Raw genomic sequence first — 19,760 nt, 5'->3', positions numbered from 1 at the left:
AGAAAGGCAACAGGAAGTCAAATAAGCACTGGTTCCAACCAAGGTGTGCAGAAGACCATCTCTGAAGCAACAACACCTTGTCCAACCTTGAAGCAGATGGGCTACAGCAGCAGAAGACCACACCAGGTGCCACTCCTGTCAGCTAACAACAGGAAACTGAGGCTACAATTCACACGGGTTTTCTCACCAAAACTGGACAATAGAAGATTGGAAAAACCACATTCAGATGGAAGCATGGATCCATCCTGCCTTGTATCAACGCTTCAGGCTGCTGCTGGTGGTGTAATGGTGTGGGGGAGATTTTCTTAGTACCAACTGAGCATGGTTTAAACACCACAGCCTACCTGAGTATTGTTGCTGAGCGTGTCCATCCCTTTATGACCACAGTGTACCCATCTTCTGATGGCTACTTCCAGCAGGATAACGCACCATGTCACAAAGCTCACATCATCTCAAACATGACAATGAGTTCACTGTACTCCAATGGCCTCCACAGTCACCAGATCTCAGTCCAATAGAGCACCTTTGGGATGTGCTGGAACGGGAGATTCTCATCATGGATCAACTGTGTGATGTCATCATGTCAATATGGACCAAAATCTCAGAGTATTGTTTCCAGCACCTTGTTGAATCTATGACACCATAAAAAGGGGGTCCAACCTGGTACCGGCAAGGTGTACCTAATAAAGTGGCTGGTTAGTGTAGAACTAAAATACAAAATAAAAATATACAGCTCTAAAACAAGCAAAATAAAACACCTAATGAGATTACTACAAAGAAAAGCCAAAAAGGTACAGTATGTTAATGCTATCAGTGAACCATAGAAACATAAAACAGGGGCAGCTACACATGATAGCAAAGACCAGCTGAGATACACCCTGACACTGGCACACAGATGACTGCGTGCTAAATTCCTGCAACAGTGCTTTGAAACAGCCGAGAGCAGGGGTCAGAAAACTTTTCTATCAAAAGAACCATTTTTGACCAAAAATAATCAAAACAAAATCTGTAAACATATTTTAGCCTTGTGACAGGGGTGTTAATAAAGACAGTGCAGGCAGTACAATTGCACTGAGGCCCCTGGGGTGGAGGGGACCAGAGAAACAGCGGGCCCTTGTAAGTGATTCAGATTGTCACCTTCGAAATATACCTGTCTTCAAAGCTATCTTATAATGAATAGCTAACTTAAACAACATGATATTCATACGATATACAATCTATAAATGTACTGAAAAACTGTTCAATTAAATGATGCACGCTATTATGAAGGGCCCCAGTGCACACTATTGTACATGTACTGTCTTGACCACCTCCAGTGTGTCCTGGGTCTGCCCTGGGGCCTCCTACCAGTTAGTCTCGCCACCAGACAATCAGAGATCTCCGCCTTCTGATAGTCTGGGGACACTCCTTTCTAAAGTGTGTTTAACAAACCAGAGAAAACGGCCGGCAACAAAACAACGCCTCTTGCATTTTTTAAAAGGACACGCCTTCTCGGAAATGTGTCCTCCTCCTTTTTTCGTCCGCAAGGAAACAAACACACAGAGAGCTTGAAAATGGATGCCGAGAGATTTAACTCCATTTTATCAAACGTGTGCTCAGTCCACAAGATTGTGGAAATGAAGGACTTACAGCGACTTTGTTTAAAACTTTTAATGCAGTCGGACTGTGTTTACGAGCACAAGAGTTCAGCGAGCCACCGAAGGACCGCCCTGCGGATTTACTATTGGTTCTGCAAAGTAGGGAGTTTTTTTAAACTCTGAAATTGTATCCGCCCATCTAAACACAAAATCAGGGAGAAAGACATCAGTCTTTAGTTAAGCAAAGCATCTAAAGACTGACTTGTGAGTCTACCTACCAGTGGGATGTGTCTGGAACACCTCCAACAGGAGGGGCCCAGGAGGATCCTGATCAGATGCCCGAACCACCTTAACTGACCCCTTTCGACGCGAAGGAGCAGCGGCTCTACTCCAAGCTCCCTCCGGATGTCCGAGCTCCTCCCCCTATCTCTAAGGCTGAGCCCAGACACCCCACGGAGGAAACTCATTTCCACCGCTTCTTTCTGCGATCTCATTCTTTCAGTCACTACCCAGAGTTCATGACCATAGGTGAGGGTTGGGACGTAGATGGACCAGTAAATTGAAAGCTTTGCTTTCCGGCTCAGCTCCCTCTTCACCACGACGGACCGGCGCAGCGCCCGCATCACTGCAGAAGCCGCACCGACCCGCCGATCCATCTCACACTTCATTCTACCCTCACTCGTGAACAAGACCCCAAGATACTTGAACTCCCTTGTTTGAGGCAGTAACTCTCCCCCAACCTGGAGAGGGCAAACCACCGGTTTCCGACAGAGGACCATGGCCTCAGACTTAGAGGTTGAGTCTCATCCTAACTGCTTCACACTCGGCTGCAAAATGCCCCAGTGCATGCTGGAGGTCACGGTGTGATGGAGCCAACAGAACCACATCACCTGCGAAAAGCAGGGATGCAATTCTGTGGTCCCCAAAACGGACCCCTTCCTCCCCCCAGCTGCACCTCGCAATCCTGTCCATGAAGGTCACAAACATTGGTGACAAGGGACAACATATGTGCAAAAAATGCTGAGTCACAGTTCTGAGTCTGTTTAGAGGGCTGAAAAGGACCAAGTGTGAAAACACCCTGAGTCACTGTCTTTTTTAAGTCTCTCCAAAGACGAACTCCTGTTGGAAAGCATATCCTGATTTTTTTCTGAGCTGTCTCTTTTTTATTGACTTTTTTTTTTTAAATAATTCATTCATATTTGGCTGACATTATAATTTATTTTTGTTTTGTTTTATTTTATCTTCTTTTATTTTATCTTTTACTTCGGTGACATTTAATGACATTTTAGTTTGTTTCACTCTCCCTGTGTTCTAAATGTGTTTAGGTTTATCGTAAAGCATTGTGTAACTGTGTTTAAAAGGTGCGACATGAATAAAATGTATTTTCATATCGTCATATTGGAGGCTTTAGTTTAAATCCAGTAGATGGCGGTAATACAACGTTGTGAATGTCAACCGCCTCAAAAACCAAAGAAAAAGAAGAAAAACAGCATCGCGCCCTTTTACGTCATCAACAGGCGACTCAAAACCGCACCAGCGGGAATTTGACAGTTTAGAAACGGCAGAGGAGTTTGTATTAAAGCAAAGTAAGTGGATATTCACACTGAGCCGGTCTTTATTACTCTGACAGCGTTAGTGCAGTCTGCGGAAACAGAGAAGTGAATGTTGATTTAGTACGTTTTGATTTAAAGCAGCTAATTAGCTCTAAAGTTACCGAAGCTAACGTTACTTTAGCATTAACGGTTGTTACTTCCGTGTCCTCCGGTCCCGTTTAATCCCAGCTGCAGTTGCTGTTCTTGGTTTGTTTTGAAGCTGAATGAAGCCCACAGAGCTGAGCCTGAGCTGACCGTGGTTATATCGGATTGTGTTTATCAGGCAGCGTGTCGCCATGACGCAGAGAAAGAGGCTGTCCAACACACAGAGCTCCTCTCAGAGTAAGGTGAGTCCACACTGCTGATGGCAGGAGACTGTAGGGGTGAACTGTGACGGCGGATAAAGGAAAGCCTGGTTTATTTTAATAGGTCTCGTTAGTTTATGTGAGAGATCCATCCCATTACCGTGGCTCATATGAATCCCAGCTCAGTAACCATGGTAACTGCTGAATTAGCATGCTCCATGGCAGGCTAACTGTTAGTGTAGCTGTATGTCAAAGAATCCTAAAACACAGTACATATTCGCACAGGTAGCACTTACATCCCGTGTTTCAGACGTTATTCTCGTCATGTGACCAAGCATGAATTCACGTGTTTAATTTAGTTCCAAATATTAAAGATAAGGTTTAAAAAAATAACCACTTTTATTGTCTAAAAAAATGATTATTTGACACAGGCCAACCTATCTCAGTGAGTCCCCACTCAGTTCATGATTACCCGTTTCACTTTAGAGTGTTGACTGTATAATGTGGGGACGCCCACATTTCCCATCATGCACTGTGCTGGACTGAGTAGTTAGTAGTTTTCAGTGAAGTTTGCTGTTTTATGTTCCAAAATTATGTGACACCTTAATATTGCCTGTTTTGTTTGAGCAGCAGTTTAAAAACCAAAGATGGTCCATTAACTATCACATACAACACAGAAAAACAGTCCCCGCTCTATAAGTACAAAAGCCATTTGGGGTGGACACAGTTCATCTGAGTTGTCTGTCAGAGCGACAGGATGCTGAGTATTATACCTTCTGTTAATGATCATGACCATGAGGTTGTGTTGGACTGTTTGACAATGATTTCAGCTCAAGTTTTTTGCATGCAGAGGCATTCGGGCCCTGTAGTGTCTCTGGATGATGATGATGACACAACCTTCACTCAGCCGAGTACGACACAGGTCCAGAGAGGGCTGGAGAAGCTCACACCTGCACAGGTCGACCAGAAGGTAACAGACACACATTCAAGTGATTTTGTTTTTTAAATAATTACAAAACTGATTTTTTTTCCTTTTGAAATGTTTTATTCACACACCTTGTTCATGTCCTGCAGACAGCTGAGGTGGTGCAGTACTTCTTGGTGAGGGACCAAAAGAAGATTCCTGTGCGCAGAGCAGGTACATCTGCAGATACCCACACTGCAGTAACAACAGACACAAGTTTATCACCTGTCACACTATGTGACGCGAGGCGAAACCTTTGAATTGGCAACTGGTGGACGTGTCTCATAATGTGATCTAAGACCAGGGTTTTTGTTGGTAAAGGAACCGTAAGACACACAAATATAAAATAAATAGTGCAACTTATGTTTTCATTCATGAATAATAGTCGAGCGTAGTCAGACTTGTCTCCACAGCACTGTGTCAACACAAGAGAAACGTCTGTAAGCACGCATTATCATTCTGCCTTGATGCTCTGCTCTTGCTCACTTGTATTTCACTTCTCCCGTGATGTCCTGGGCTGTTTTGGGATTGTCTGATTTCACGGCAGCTCTTCTTTAAAATTGTGATTCATGTTGGACTGTTTACAGGCACAGGTTTTTTTTGTCCAGTGAAATTGCAGGAGCAAGTGAAAATTGCAAAAATAGTTGTGATGCTGTCTCGGATTCAGAGCTTATTATAGTTGTTGTTTTTGTTTGCTGTAGAGAAGGGGATTGGACAGTAACACACAGATAGAGGAGAGGAGGGGAGGAACAGTGCTGGCCTAAACAGCCACAGTCTACATCCAGTGAGTCAGACTACGTCAATAATGATTTCTCTTCTTTGTCTTTTCAGACCTCGTGAAACACGTGGTGAAAGAGTACAGAAACATCTACCCTGAGATCATGAAGAGAGCGTCACGTACTTTTGACCAGGTCTGTTCAGACTGAGAGGATCAGTGGCGATGCTTCATCAGCTTAACATAAAGGAATATATAAATATATCAGATTATTTTGTTTGCACACATATAAAAGCATACAATCCAAATACTAACAAATAAGAAATGTGTCAGGAGAGGTCAAGAAGCACCAGGTTTATACAAACATACCTGCCCTCAACATGAGGAGAAAAAAGACAACGACAAAAAAGGGAGAAAAGTAGACAAAAGAACTGAACTAACAGTATACAGAAAAATACAACAAAAGATAAATGACAGCAGGAAGCACGCTGAGCAGGCAGCGAGAAATAATCCAATAAAAAACAAACAGAGAACATAGTACAGAGAAAAAAGAAGTCGAGATAATTTGACATCATATTAAATTTAAAGATAATTTCCATTTCGTTTTTTTAAGGATAAAGAGCTCTTGACAAAATGTACTTTGGTGTTTCAAATCTGTGCACCATGATATCTGAGGAAGGACTGACCATGTTTGGTTTNTAAAGATAATTTCCATTTCGTTTTTTTAAGGATAAAGAGCTCTTGACAAAATGTACTTTGGTGTTTCAAATCTGTGCACCATGATATCTGAGGAAGGACTGACCATGTTTGGTTTTGTAAAGAAGAAGGTGGAGCTGATGAACCTGTCTCGTATTATATGAATGAATTTGGGAATTACAAATTAAGAAACTGCTAAATGATGATGCGCTGTGAGGGTCCAAAGGACAGAGGGATGTTGTATGCTGTAAAGCCCTGTGAGGCAAATTGTGATTTGTGATGTTGGGCTTTATAAATAAAACTGATTGAAAGTAAACACACATATCTGATGAATATTGATATCATATACTGAGAGAAGAGTCAGTTTCCATAACAATGAAACCTCATTAAAATTGGAGAAAGTCTCCAATCTTACAAATTGTTTTTGCAGCAAATGACTTGCTGCAGATTTTTGCAGTACATATTTGCCCAAACATTACCATAAATCAAATAGGATAGCTCATAGAATAATTTAGAGTTAATAAACAAGAAACATTTACAAAACTTTGTAATTTGCTGATGACTTCACAGTTTTGTTACAAATAAAATTAATGTGTATAAATTTCACCTTAAAACTAAACACCGTCACAGTGCTGCTTTTTTTTTTTTTTTTTTTAAACTGTTTGAAACAGGTTTTTGGCCTTAAAATGGTTGAAATCGACGCCAAAAATCACATGTACATACTCATCAATAAGCTGGAGACGGTCGAGGGGACCTCACCGATCAAGTGAGTGTCTGCAGACATATATTTATATATCTTTGTTATTAACGTTACTGCATCAATCAATTACAATTATCTCAGTATTTGGTATTAACTGTTTTCACCATTGTCGAACTTACTTGTTGAAAAACCTTTTGTTTTCTCTGTGTGTGTGTGTGTGTGTGTGTGTGTGTGTGTGTGTGTGTAGTAGCCCCACCAATCCAAAGATGGGTCTGCTGTTTGTGATCCTGAGTGTTATTTTCATGAAAGGAGGCGTTGTCAGAGAAAGTGAGTGAAAGCTTTCAACGATCGTTCCCTCCAAACAGGTGTCTGTTCAACAGTCTGACGGCTCATTTATACTCGCTTTATGTACTAAAACAGATGTGTCCGTTTTAAATGTTGTAAACATCCCTGTTCGAACACGTCTGAGGAAGAGCCTGCATGCTCAAAACGTCACGAATGAAGTAATGGGAGCTCTTTCTTCTTCATCGTCTTCACTTGAGTTTTTTGATCCAGCGCCCAATTGAAATTTTCTTTGGGATGTGCGTGTCGCCACCTCTTTTTTATGATTTTTGTAAACGTCCCTGTCCTCATACCTCCATGTGTCCTTAATGTTGGGGCAAAAACAGCCAACAGATGGCACTAGAGAGCGGAGTCAAAGGTTTCTGACGACAACAAACGAGGCGACGGTGGAGGAACTTCTAATAATGTACCTTTTAACTGTGGCAGCATTGTAGATGGCGGCAGTCTGAGCGGCTGTTATATACATTGTGATATGAGGACAGAGAATTCTTATATAATTTATTTATTTTTTCCTTTACGTCATTATTGAAATTCGTCGTACAGTTGTATCTCACTGGCCCCCCACACCCCACAATCTGTAAGCTTTCAGAAAACAAATACAGACAAAATGAACGCAGAGCACGAACAGAAGGCGCCGTCCATCTTGGTATCTAATGTTGAGCATAAATGAGCCCTTATTAGTCCATTCACTGTTCCATTTTGTTGTAATAATGTGTGTGTGTGTGTGTGTGTGTGTTAAACACCCCATGTGAAAAATTGTCTGGTTGTGTTTTGTGCTACAGACCTCATCTGGAACACTCTTAAGAAACTCCGTGTTGACCCCGGGTAAGACCAGAGCTGTGTTTAAAACAGGGTTCCTCCACACTATGGAAAAGAAGAAAAGTCAGAAATTTTAAAATGGAAAATGTGAAGGAACCTTGTTAGAAAAACTAAATACATGTGTGTTTGTGTCGTTTGCACCTGATTATAATGACTTTGGATGTTGTCTTTTTGTTTTTTTATTTATTCTCTGTTATTGTGACGATGCAAAATCTCTCCAGAGAGAAACACGAAGACTTTGGTGATGTAAAGAAGGTGGTCACAGACGAGTTTGTGCGCCAAAGGTAAAGAGTCAACACTTTTCTTTTCTGTTCAGTTCAGTGTGAAAAAGGCCTTCACTTCCTTTCAGTTTGTTTACATGCACACAGGTGAACTGGTTACACAGGTAGTCAGACGGCACATTTACAACCTGTGTAAATTCCTTCATTCCATACATGGAGCTTACCTTCTGTTGGAACCGTTACTTGTTTGTTTGACTGTGTTGATACAAGACGCTATATCCTGATTTGCATGAGGGAAAGCTGTCAGTCTGTTTCCATGGTAACAGTGAAGTGGAGCTACAGTTACAGCTGGACGAGGACATCTAACTGGCCTACTGTCCTTGTCCCAGTATACAAGCACGGGAGGGGAATCCATTTATTGAGCCAAGTATGTGCGACTCCTCTACGATAGGTGGAGATATGCCCCCTTTCAGCTTGTTTGTATTGGACCTTTTTCCTGTTGACCTATTACGTCACAGACCAAACAATGGACAAACAAGTTAGCTACGGTTAGCTAGCTGCTAACTGCTACCATGGTGGACAACTTTACAGCTCTGTACATTTGGTCCGTCCAAAAAGTCACGGCTCTGGATGTAGATTTCTCCATGTTGTTACCGGCTTCTTCTTCTCTTACACATTTAATGCTATTGGACAGGTAACTTCAGATCTTGTAAACATACGGATTGTTTCTTGAAGTCAGGTTTCTTAAACCCCCCACTACTGTGATCAATAAGTAATCAGTTTACCACAGACTGTAACCTGATTACCTGTGCATGTAAACACACTGATGGTGCCTCCCCTCCCCCTCCTGCTGAAGGTGTGAATACCCAGCCCGTGCAGGTCTATCCAGGCGATAGCTCAGTCATCTAATCCAGTAGGCCTGTGACCACAAAGTCGCAGGTTCAAGCCCCTGCCGGGGTCACTGGTGTGTTCAGAGCCAGTGTCTGTCAGACCATAGACTCTGGTTTATACCACACCACAGAGAAACAGGAGAGTGAAGAGACCAGCTGCAGCAGCAGGGCGGCTGGGCCTGCACTGACTCCAAACATCTTCATACACAGCTGTCACAGTGAATACTAATGTTGTACATTAACTGTTTACAATTTAAACCCCTGCTTAAATTCTACATCACACACTGACCGAGACTGAAACATGCTGAGACGTGTACGCTTCTTTAGATGCTGAGCTTTATTCAGCAGTTAGCCAAACAGAACCTGTTCTGCTTATTTTCAGCTTCACAGTTTAATGTTTCTGCTAGAACACGTTTACACACTTTAATGTTCAATAAACACCTTATTTTTCCTCACCCTGTCTGAGACGCCCACCCCCGAAAAAACCCAGTCTGCTCTGATTGGTCAGCGTTCCCAGCTCGTCTATATTTCAATGTCTCTGCACTGTCACTGCAGACAAAAATCAAATGCATGTGAAAAATCAAATAAAATAAAACATGCTTCTAAACACAGTCCAGCAGGAATATGAGCCAAAATTTGGGAGAAATTAACAGCAACTAAGATTACATGTTTACCTGATGTTAGCATGCAGTAAGCCTGAAGCAGATGACATCAAAAACGGCACAAGTTGATGTCAGCTTCTAACGAAATAGAAAAAAACCGAGGAAACAGAGTAACAGAGGGTTGTCGCTCACAGGGAGGATTACTTCTACATACATTATTTGAAAGTTATATATAAAACACACACACACACACACACACATTTAAACTTGTTCATGAATGTGCAGAGAAGCATATTTCGCACTAGGCCACAAATGGTAAGCGTGTGTGTGTGCAGGTACCTGGAGTACGGGCGAATCCCTCACACAGAGCCGGTGGAGCACGAATTCCGATGGGGTCAACGTGCTGAAGTTGAAGTGTCGAAAGCCAAAATCCTGGAGTTCATGGGTGAAGTAAGTATCTGTGTGTCATGTTAGTAAAAACATCAACTCTCATCTGATCACAAACAGAGCACACTGCTGGTCAGTCCTTCCAGGATGTCGCATCAGATGATACAAATTCAGCCAATCCTCCTAAAATGTTGCTAATCACTGCAACTTAACCAAAATTTATATTTAAAACAGGTAAAATCTCATTTAATTGTAGGACTGTACACAGCGTATGATTCTCCTCACTATGTTTATCAGGAGAGTCCTGCTGGACCGGAGCTCAGAGTCACAGTCACAGAGACACAGTGACAGAGCTAAAGGCAGATTTGTACTTGTGTGTCAGCTCTATGCAGACCCCAAGCATGTGCCTTAGCTTACGCGTTTACGTAGGGCCGTTGTGACCATTTATACTTGTACAGTGGTGTGTCTGTCACTGCAGTTACACCTCCAAAACACTAGTCAGTGTCAAGGTTTCTGTGAAGAGCTGTAAAGCTTAGTTCATTCTAAACACACATTAAACACACATTAAACATGGCTTAATAGAGACAATTTCAAACACAAGTACACAAATCAGCTTCACTATAACTCGCAGCATTCACAAACTTTATCTGAACACATTTTCCCCACAAATACAACATGCTAACGTTATTAGCACAAGTCTATGGCATTTTACGTTGTATAAACTAGCCTAGCAGAGATTCCCTCTGTTAATATGAAGCCAGGATAAATAACACACAAGACTTAAAATGCTATTTTTGTGGAGGCTTTATTGTCTTCACAATTTATTGTTTCTTATCTGTGAAATTAAAGTAAATAAAAGTTTGGTTTCCACTGAGGGAAATGGTTTCAGCTTACAGAGACAGACAGGAGGTCTGTGTCGCTGTGACGTGTAGTTACATTTCTGGAGAGGTGTGCATCATGTTAGTGCGTGGGTTACGGTGTAGGATACGCAGTAGGTGCGGCATCCATTGGACGTAAAAGTATAAATCCTGCTTTAGAGAAGCAGCTGTGAAATCAGGCTGCAACAAGTCCAAAAACAGCCGACAGAATCCTGGAGGGAACGACTGCTTTGCTTCATGTAAACTTGGTATTTGTACCTAATGAAGATTTGGTGTTTGATGTCAGCTTCATGAACAGGACCCTCAGAGCTGGAGCCAGCAGTACAGAGAGGCCCACTCCGTCTCCAGCTCCACACAGCCCAGCACCAGCAGCCAAAGATAACTCTGCTACTGAGAATACTTTTTTTAAATTTATTTTGGTTGTTGATGCTGGAAGAGAGAAGCTGCATCTTTTCTTTTTTAATTTGTGTACAGCGAAGATGAATCTACTGTTACAAAGCCAAGGAGTCTGTTTAAACTATCAGTTCATATCTTCATACTTTAGCTTTTAGTCTAATGACATTTAATATGACACACAATTAGTCAGGTATTCATTTTTTATTTTATTGCCTGGACTTTAAAGATAACAGTTCTTTGTTCAAGTTCAGAAAATAAAATCCTTTTTACATTAGATTCTACATCAGTGATTGCATTTATTAACACTGTCTTTTCATTCATTTCTCTCACATACACTCATTACTGTTAGACAGGACTGTGTTCTTGTCTCTCTTATATCCCACTCGCTACGTATAACAGGACACACAGGCACCATTGCACATGTACATACAGAAAAGAGACAGCACGAGTTCACTGGTTCGACACTGTGGATTTGTTACCACTGACTTTAAGAACTGAACAAGTGTTTCAAAGGACGGCTTGATAGTTAAGATCCTAGTTTTCTGACTGATACTCATCACACACTGTGGTAAGAAGTACAAGCAAGTATTTACACTGTACTGTGTGCTGGCAACCTTTTCTTTTTTCTTTTTTTTTTAAATTAAGGTCCCCTGAGAAGATTTTGTTTTTTATTGCTCCCCCAGGTGACACAAAGAAAGAAGCACACACCTGGGGGCCTGTAGCACCAAGCCTGATTAGATTAGTGTGTTAGCTGGCTGACTGTGGGTTTAACTCAGGTATCATGAAGCTGGTTCACTTCTAAAAGCATCAGATCACCATGGTAACTGCACCACTCGGTCCCGATCAGACAGAGCGCTTTTTGTAAGATAAGCTGCAAAACACAAGACGCGCCACACTGCTTTATTTGTTGAAGCCCACCATTTAAAACTAGAATAACCCCCTCGTGGTTTACGCCTCCGAGAACCAGTCGACTCGCAGTTATACTTTACATCCATGTCTGTGAAAACACAGATGCTTTACACACATCACCCCCCGACAATAATTCAGTATCTGACCAAATGTCTCCGCTTCTGTTCCTGAGATATGACACTGAGAAAAGTGTTTTTGCAAAACATGATGATGTCATGCTGAAGCTGACCTCTCACCTTTTGAATATAAAATGTCATCACACATCAGAATCAGAATTTTGTCATAATAAGCTTTTGAATTCTTTGTGTGTGTGTGTGTGTGTGTGTGGCTCTTTTGCTTGTATTTGATGGGCCATTTCAGGCGTGAAAAGGGGGAGGGAGAGAAGGGATGACATGCAGCAAAAGGCCGTGGGCTGGAATCGAAGCTGCGGCTGCTGCGGCAAGGACACAGCCTTTCAGTGTGTCTCAAATCTCAGACTTCTGTACGAAACACTTAATATTTTTAGTGCACAAAGTTCTGGGTCTAAAAGTTGAGTGTGGAATGATGGACACTACTCAACCTCAACGGTCGCCAACTTCTCAACTTTTGACACAGCAGATGGGGACAACAAGAAGCCTGTGCGTTACACGTTTTTTGCACGAAGTACCAAAACTGTTTGTTGGGTCTGTACTGATGGTACCGCGAACAATAATGCAAGTGCTAATGTAAGCTTGCAAGCTAACATTAGCATTTGCCAGCTAGCTAACTTGCTGCTAGCTACAGTGGCAATGGCGTAAGTTTGGTTTATGTGTGGGCAGAGACAGCGGTCAAATGTTGGCAATAATGCTCCACCGCCTGTTTGCAAGTCACCGTTTTGTCCCTTCTGGTAAGTGCCAAACAGCAGTGCACGATGTGAGACAACACTACCCTGTTGAAATTAGTGCACCACACAAGAAGTGTACACTAAAGTGTATGAACAGAATTATGTGATTTGAGACACACTCTGACTTCCAAGTTCATTGAGTCCAAGTGGACGTTTGCCAAATTTAAAAAAAAAATTCCCTCAAGGTGTTTGTGAGATAATGGACGGACAATGTAAAAAACATGATGCCTCCAGCCATGACTGTCACCAGCTTGAAGGTATAAAAATCAAATCACCGGGAGGTTGACCCAAAACAAGGTTTAACAGTCGAAACTCTTTTAAAATATATTTTAAAAAAAATCAAAACCCTGAAAAATAACGTTTTTTTCTCACTACTCAAGAATAAGTGAATAAATAACTTTGCCTCTAACGCTGACAGAGTTGTTTTATAACCAGCTTCATGATATTATTTACCCAGAATCAAAGAGGCCAGACTGAGTCCAGATTGCTTTGTGCTACAGGCCCCAAAAACTTAAGCTCCAAGTAAACCTGTTAAAAAACACTAACACACTGCACCAGATCCCTCAGGTAACTTATTAAAATGACTGATGTCAGTTAAAAACACACTGCGGACACACACACTGTACGTCTGCCTCCAGTGTGTGTGTCTGTGTGCGGAGGGTGCATAGAATAATCCTGTTTATTTGACTCGTGTGAGGCACGTCATGGTATCTGGGCAGTTAAAGTGCCTAATGGTTCCATTAGTTTTACCCTCAAAGGATTGTGGGATGTTTGCACCCAGCATTTATACCAAAGTCAACACCATGACTACGCCGACCTGCTCTCTCTGTCTCCAATGTGATGAACATCCACCCAAAAACCAGTCACCAGTGTGATGTGGACACTTACATGATGTACCTCCTGTGACATGAAATGACTCAGTATTACAGGCTGGTTCAAGTTTGAGGAATAGTTTGGAAATACACTTACTTGCTTTCCTGCTGAGAGTTTGATGAGATGATCGATCCACTGTCATTTCTGTGTGGTAAATATGAGGCTCGGCCCAGCAAGCTGTTAGCTTAGCTTAGCATAAAGATAGCCTGGCTCTGTCTGGATATATCAAACTCCACCAACCAGCACCTTGAAAGCTCACAAATTAACACTTTATATCTCATTTGTTTTGTGCAAAAATCACAGGTTTCTTAAAAGACATGAGCCCCTGAGGAAACTGTACTTCTTATTGCTCTCCCAGGCTACGCTAATCAAAAGGTATCCTATGAAGTTTTTGACCACTAGTGGCGCTACGGAACAACGTTTTCACGATTCACATCCTGCTGTTGGTTTAATTTGTAGCACCAAGAGGAAGTACAGTAATTCGTCAACAAAGTCAGTATAAAATAAAACAAACAGCTAGTAAACATGGACGTAAACAATGCGTAATTTAAAACATAAAATTAGAATTACCGCTCTGCAGTTGTACGCCTCAATTGCCAAGATTAGAGTAACCAATTCATCACTGACCAAATGCCTGCCCCCCCCCCCTTCTGATATGACATTTAGTAATGGCCAGAAATGTGTTTTTGCAGACTATAATGATGTCACAGTGACGCTGACCTTTGACCTTTTTGATATAAAATGCCATCACTTCATATTTTTATTTTATATTTAGACATTTGTGTGAAATTTTGTCATAATGAGAGTATGAATTCATGAATTATGGGCAAAAACATGTTTTGTTAGGTCACAGCGACTTTTGACCATCAAATTATTATCAGTTCATTCTTGAGTCAAAGTGGACGTTTTTGCCAAATTTGAGGAAACTCCCTCAAGGCCCTCTTGAGGTATCACGTTAATGAGGACGAGACAGAAGAAAGATCACAGTGACCTTGACCTTTAGCCCCAAATTCTTGAGAGGTCCAAGTAAACATTTATGTCAAATTTAAAGAGACTCTGTCGAGGCTTTTTTGAGATATCGCGTTTACCAGAATGAGACGGTTGCAACGTTGCACTGACCTTTGGCCACCAAAATTTTAATCAGTTCATTGTTGAGTCTAAGTGAACATTTGTGCCAAATTTGATAAAAAAAATATCCCTGTCAGCCTTCTTGACATATCACATAATGAAAATGGGACTGACGGCTTTTCCTTTACATTTTGTAGAACCTCAGTAGCGGTGGCTCGTCCTGAGTCTCCCTGGCTATGCTAGCTGGAGAGAATTTCAAAGTGCGTGGACAGATTTGTTTGCTTTCACTGCTGACGCTAAAATATTAAAGTAGTCTACTTTATATCATAAACAGCTCACTGCAGGGTAGCCAGCTTGTGGTAAAACCTATCAATGACATAGTTAGACCTATTAGTAACGCTGAATGGTTCTTTGATAGTAAAGTGTGCTGACACCTGTGCTAAGTTAAGCTAACAGTCTCCTCACTGTAGCTTCATACCGCAAAGCCTATCGTCCCAAATGAACACCCATCCTCCTTTACCAGCCCATTTTTATTAAGTTCTTTGGATGTATAAAACCAGGTTGTTGGCTACCCACTTGAGCTAACGTGACTTAGCTGCCTAAATCGCGCATATGAATATAAATGTCTTAACTTTTGTCGGTATAGAGATGCTACACGTCGTTAGCTCGTGAGATTCTCCAAAATTTAATCGTTCAGTTAATTTTACTGAAACCATGAGCACCAAAAATAATTCATTCAGATTTATCGGCCTTGTAAACAAGAGAGATCTCTGGAGCCTTTGCGCTCCACTGTCTCACAGGTTCCCTCGATTCGCAGCTACGGCTTGATCGTGGGTTGTGGTTGTGCTGCTGCCGTGGTCCCGCCTGATGTCTCCTACTACTGCTGTTATTATTACACACATATGATGATTATTGTCACATACATATACTAACATATATTAATATACTTACATATATTACCAAATTACTACAATTATTATTATATTATTACTAAAATTAATGTTTATTGTAGCTGTTGTCATCACAGTTTGCCCTGCATCTCTCTCTGTATCATTGTGTCATATGGATCACTGTACGTTTATCATGTTGATCTGTTCTGTACGACATCTGTTGCACATCTGTCGTTCCTGAGAGAGGGATCCCTCCTCAGTTGCTCTTCCTGAGGTTTCTACCATTTTTGATTAAGGGGAGTTTTGGGTGACGTCTGCTGCATTCTGGGAACCCATTGGCTGTATTCGGCGTCTGACTTCCGGCAGACGGCGATACAGCCTCTGGGGGCAGACCCCCAATTTTTTGGCATTCCAGTTTGAGGAGGCGAATTTCTGTTTTCGACTTCCGTTTATATATAAGTAAATATGATAAACCATTGCGATGGATTCAGAGTTTGCAGTGACGCCAATTATGTTCCGCCTCGTTAGTTCACTGCACGGAGCATTTAACCTGGCAACAACTGCAGCCAGCTCAAACGTGATTGGTCAATATCACGCGGACTACAAACAGCCTAGCACCGGAAACCAGGGCTCTTCCGCTCTTCAAGATCAGGGGTTTGCCTACAGACTCTACATTCACTGAATGTAGAGTCTGTTTATAGAGACTACGTCTGTTGTAAAGCCTCTGAGGCAGACTGTGATTTGTGATCAGCGTTGCCAGGTGGGAAATGTAGGAGTATCGTACCAGAGACTCAAAATTATTGTATTTTGAGGGAAATTATCGTTCATCCGTCATAACCAAAATAACAATCCTACTGATGCGCTATAGGCAAATATAATCACTCTAGTGTTTACTTTTTTCCATTTTCTTTGCTTCTGTTTTTCCTCTACTTCTTCTTCCGTTTTGAATCTCATTCTCGCTGATGGTACAGCTGACCATTCAGCCAATCGTGCTCATTGTTCAGAGACAAACGTCATCCATATCTCACGCTAAGCAAAATGCGATTGGCTGGAAACATGTCACATGGGAACAGATGCCTTCAGGGCTCACAAAAAAAACTCTGGCATACTGATTACAACCACACATTCATGAAATGGTCAAATTATCATACATTTGGCCTTTTTTGGGATTATTGATCGTACATCGTACAGAGGGCCAAATTATTGCACAAATACGATAACTATCGTACACCTGGCAACGCTGTTTGTGATATTGGGCTTTACAAATAAAACTGAATAGATGACAAAAAAGTGGGGACCTCTGGAGCGATCATAAAGTCAGAATATGCGTCCATTCCTTGATTACCCGCTGAGTTATTTTTTACGGTACTAACTGTGCAAACATCAGAGTGGTTTTGATCTTCTCATCTAACTCTCAGCAAGAAGCGTATTTCTCAAAAGTCAACACTGTGACCACGTCCTGCTACGAGTTAAAAAACAGACCCTCTGCTTCTTACCCGTCATTTGGACTCTCACACGATGTTTCTCTGTGACTGTGGAAGCAAGATAACATGATGCAAAATGGCTCAGAACAACATGCCAGTTCATGTTAAGAACTGACTGAATGATTTAAAGATATTAATGCATCAGTAATGAGGAGATGAAGAGAAGACGGACAGAGACAGAGACATGCAGGTGATAGTGTTCAGGAATATCTGTACGGTGAGACTGGTCGTCCGGGCAGCGTTCAGCAGTTCATTCTTCACAGTAAAGGAAACCTCTCCTTCATATCACAGACACGTGGCCTGAGCCCTGCGTTATAAAGTGCATTCACAATGAAAGTAGGCTGACGTGGGAGAAATGTCTCTCTCTCTTCTTTCACACCGATGAACACTACGACTACTTAAATTAAAAAAAGGCCACTTTCCATGAGGTGGGGTCGGATATTAAACCAGCTTCCTGCCGAGTCCTCTAGATGTGTTCTGGGACCGTCTCTAAAGCCTGCGCCGGGTCTCTGTCCACGTCCACGTTCTGAGAAAGAGACAAATACTTCACTGTCAGGCTGTCACGATCCACAAAAATACTGATACATTGATGTATCAGTAAAATTCACCACAGGCTGCTCTGCTTAGCTTCTGTACTGTGACGTATTTCCTCTTAATCATAATGATAATAATAAACTTAATGTGATTGGCACATTTCATACAAGACATGCAGCACAAAGTACTTTACAATAAGGGCAGTGCTTCACATGAAAATAGACAGAATGGACATAAAACAGAACTGACTCATAAAATCATAGAGTTGTAAAACTATAAATCATAAAATCAAGTAAGATTTTTAAAGAGTTGCAGCAGCGTGAAGCGTAAACAGAGTTTCAGACCTGTATGAGGAGAGTCAGAGTGAGTTAAAGTCTAAAGTGAACAGATACGTTTTTATCTTTCTTTTAAAAACATTTAGCGAGCAGCTTCTCTGAGATCTATAGGTGGTGTGTTCATAGCTTTGGGGCTGCGCCCTCGATCTTCTTCCAGTAAACCAGCAGCAGATGGTCGCAGTGTTCTCGGAGGCAAATAGTTAACAAGGGAGTTAGTGATGTAGCTCGGTCCCAGCCCATGTAGGGCTTTGTACACAAGGAGGAGGAGCTTAGAATCAACTGTACATGTAACAGGAAGTCAGAACAGAGCAGCTCAGACTGGCCTGATGTGCTCTCTGCTCTTGGTTCTGGTTCACAGCTGCAGAGTTATGAATGAGCTGAAGTCTGTCAGTGGAGTTTTTGGGAGGCCAGTAAAAAGTGCGTTACAGTCGTCAAGTCGTCTTGAAATAAAGACATGAATCAATTTCTCTGCATCTTTTTCATTTAGAAATGGTCGTACCTTAGCGATGTGTCTGAGGTGGAAACATGATGATGTCATCACCTTGTTAATGTGGGACTTGAAGCTCAGATCTGAATCTTGGATCACACCAAGACTTGTCACCTCAGATGTAATCCAGGGAGTTGAATTCCCCAGATTATTAAGCAGCATTTCTCTTTTTGTTTCAGGGCCGACAAGCAGGATTTCAGTTTTGTCTTCGTTTAACTTTGAGAAATTATCGCTCATCCATTTAGTTACTGCCACAAGACAGGTAGTGATGGAGTTTGTGGCTGCAGCATCAGCCATAAACTCCAAACCATTGACACTGAACATAAGGGCGGTGTACAGAGGGATTTGAATCAAATCCTTTGCATTAACCACGAACAAGTGGGCGGACTTAAGACTTTAGGGTGATACAAAGCTTCAGCAGAGTCGGCTGCTGAGCTCCTCCCTCACTGTCAGATTAGGAGGAGGAGGAGGAGATGAATGAATCAGACCTTCATTTCATTGGAAATTAAAACAAAGCTTTTCCCGCTGATATCAAACACACATCTCTCCCTGTGTCTCTTCTTGTTGCTCTGTTTGTTACTACAACCCCCAAACGGTGGAGTGCAGTTTTATATGAGCGCTGTGGCTGCTATTCACCCAAAGTATCATTTGTTCAGAGTGCACGATGAGTCATCAAACATTGGAAACTCAGAGATCTTAACCTCTCTAACTCCGCCAGGACACCGACGTCCTCGCTCCCCTCCTCCTCTGTTAAATGGTATCTCCCAGGCGCACTACGTCATCAAACCATGTGATGTTTGGTGTTGCCAGATTCAGGAAGCTCTCGACTTTTCAAAAATAACATTGTTTTTCTTTTATTTATTATGTATTTGGCACCAGAGCAGCCTAAACACACAAAGTCCAAAATCACCATGAGTGGTGACAAGTCATGTCATGCCGTTTTTTTGACCGGAAAAGTTAAAGGATTACTCGCGATCTTATGTGGAGCTGTAGCGGGGACTTAGCTGGTTTACAAAAGGTAAGAGTCTCACTCCTACCACTATTTTTGGCTGAGATACACCGTCTAGAAAGTGGGATCATAACTTTCACGTTTCATATGGCTTTATTTGGTGATATTTTATGGTGTTTCTGTGTCGTAAACAACATCAGCTATCATAATCACACCTGATTTCAATAAGGTACAATGTTTGAAGCTGGCTGAGTGTTGTTTGATCACTGATACTACTGTTTTGAA

The 19,760-nt window shown here is 41.8% G+C and overlaps 2 protein-coding genes and 1 non-coding gene across 9 annotated transcripts in view; 2 read left to right on the top strand and 1 right to left on the bottom strand.

Moving 5' to 3' along the window:
- The first annotated feature begins 3,064 nt into the window (after positions 1–3,064).
- Positions 3,065–11,721, top strand: ndnl2 (necdin-like 2). 5 transcript variants are annotated; one of them, XM_050064021.1, is made up of 11 exons: positions 3,065–3,163; positions 3,390–3,516; positions 4,325–4,444; positions 4,549–4,612; positions 5,270–5,349; positions 6,521–6,615; positions 6,797–6,876; positions 7,674–7,716; positions 7,932–7,994; positions 9,759–9,873; positions 10,975–11,721. In XM_050064021.1, the coding sequence occupies exons 2-11, from the start codon at positions 3,466–3,468 to the stop codon at positions 11,068–11,070; spliced, it is 807 nt and encodes a 268-aa protein (XP_049919978.1). In that variant the 5' UTR covers positions 3,065–3,163; positions 3,390–3,465; the 3' UTR covers positions 11,071–11,721. The 5 variants fall into 5 exon arrangements, with proteins under 5 accessions (XP_049919978.1, XP_049919977.1, XP_049919980.1 ...); XM_050064020.1 differs by having other exon boundaries at positions 3,066–3,163; positions 3,359–3,516; XM_050064023.1 differs by having other exon boundaries at positions 3,070–3,163; positions 3,453–3,516.
- Positions 8,893–9,021, top strand: LOC126403616 (small nucleolar RNA SNORA11). Its single transcript, XR_007571343.1, has one exon. It is a non-coding gene; the product is annotated as a small nucleolar RNA SNORA11 (small nucleolar RNA).
- LOC126402228 (6-phosphofructo-2-kinase/fructose-2,6-bisphosphatase-like) overlaps positions 11,271–19,760 on the bottom strand; it is a 90,520-nt gene continuing 82,030 nt past the window's right edge. For all 3 annotated transcript variants that reach the window (XM_050064014.1, XM_050064015.1, XM_050064013.1), the window contains one exon: positions 11,271–17,696. In XM_050064014.1, the coding sequence (XP_049919971.1) occupies positions 17,637–17,696 (60 nt within the window). In that variant the 3' untranslated portion in view covers positions 11,271–17,636. The remainder of the gene's footprint in view (positions 17,697–19,760) is intronic.

The sequence above is a fragment of the Epinephelus moara genome, chromosome 16, assembly GCF_006386435.1.
Source record: "Epinephelus moara isolate mb chromosome 16, YSFRI_EMoa_1.0, whole genome shotgun sequence".
Classification (NCBI taxonomy): Eukaryota; Metazoa; Chordata; class Actinopteri; order Perciformes; family Serranidae; genus Epinephelus; species Epinephelus moara.
Note: the sequence above shows the minus strand (reverse complement) of the source record. Positions and strands in the feature narration are given on the sequence as shown.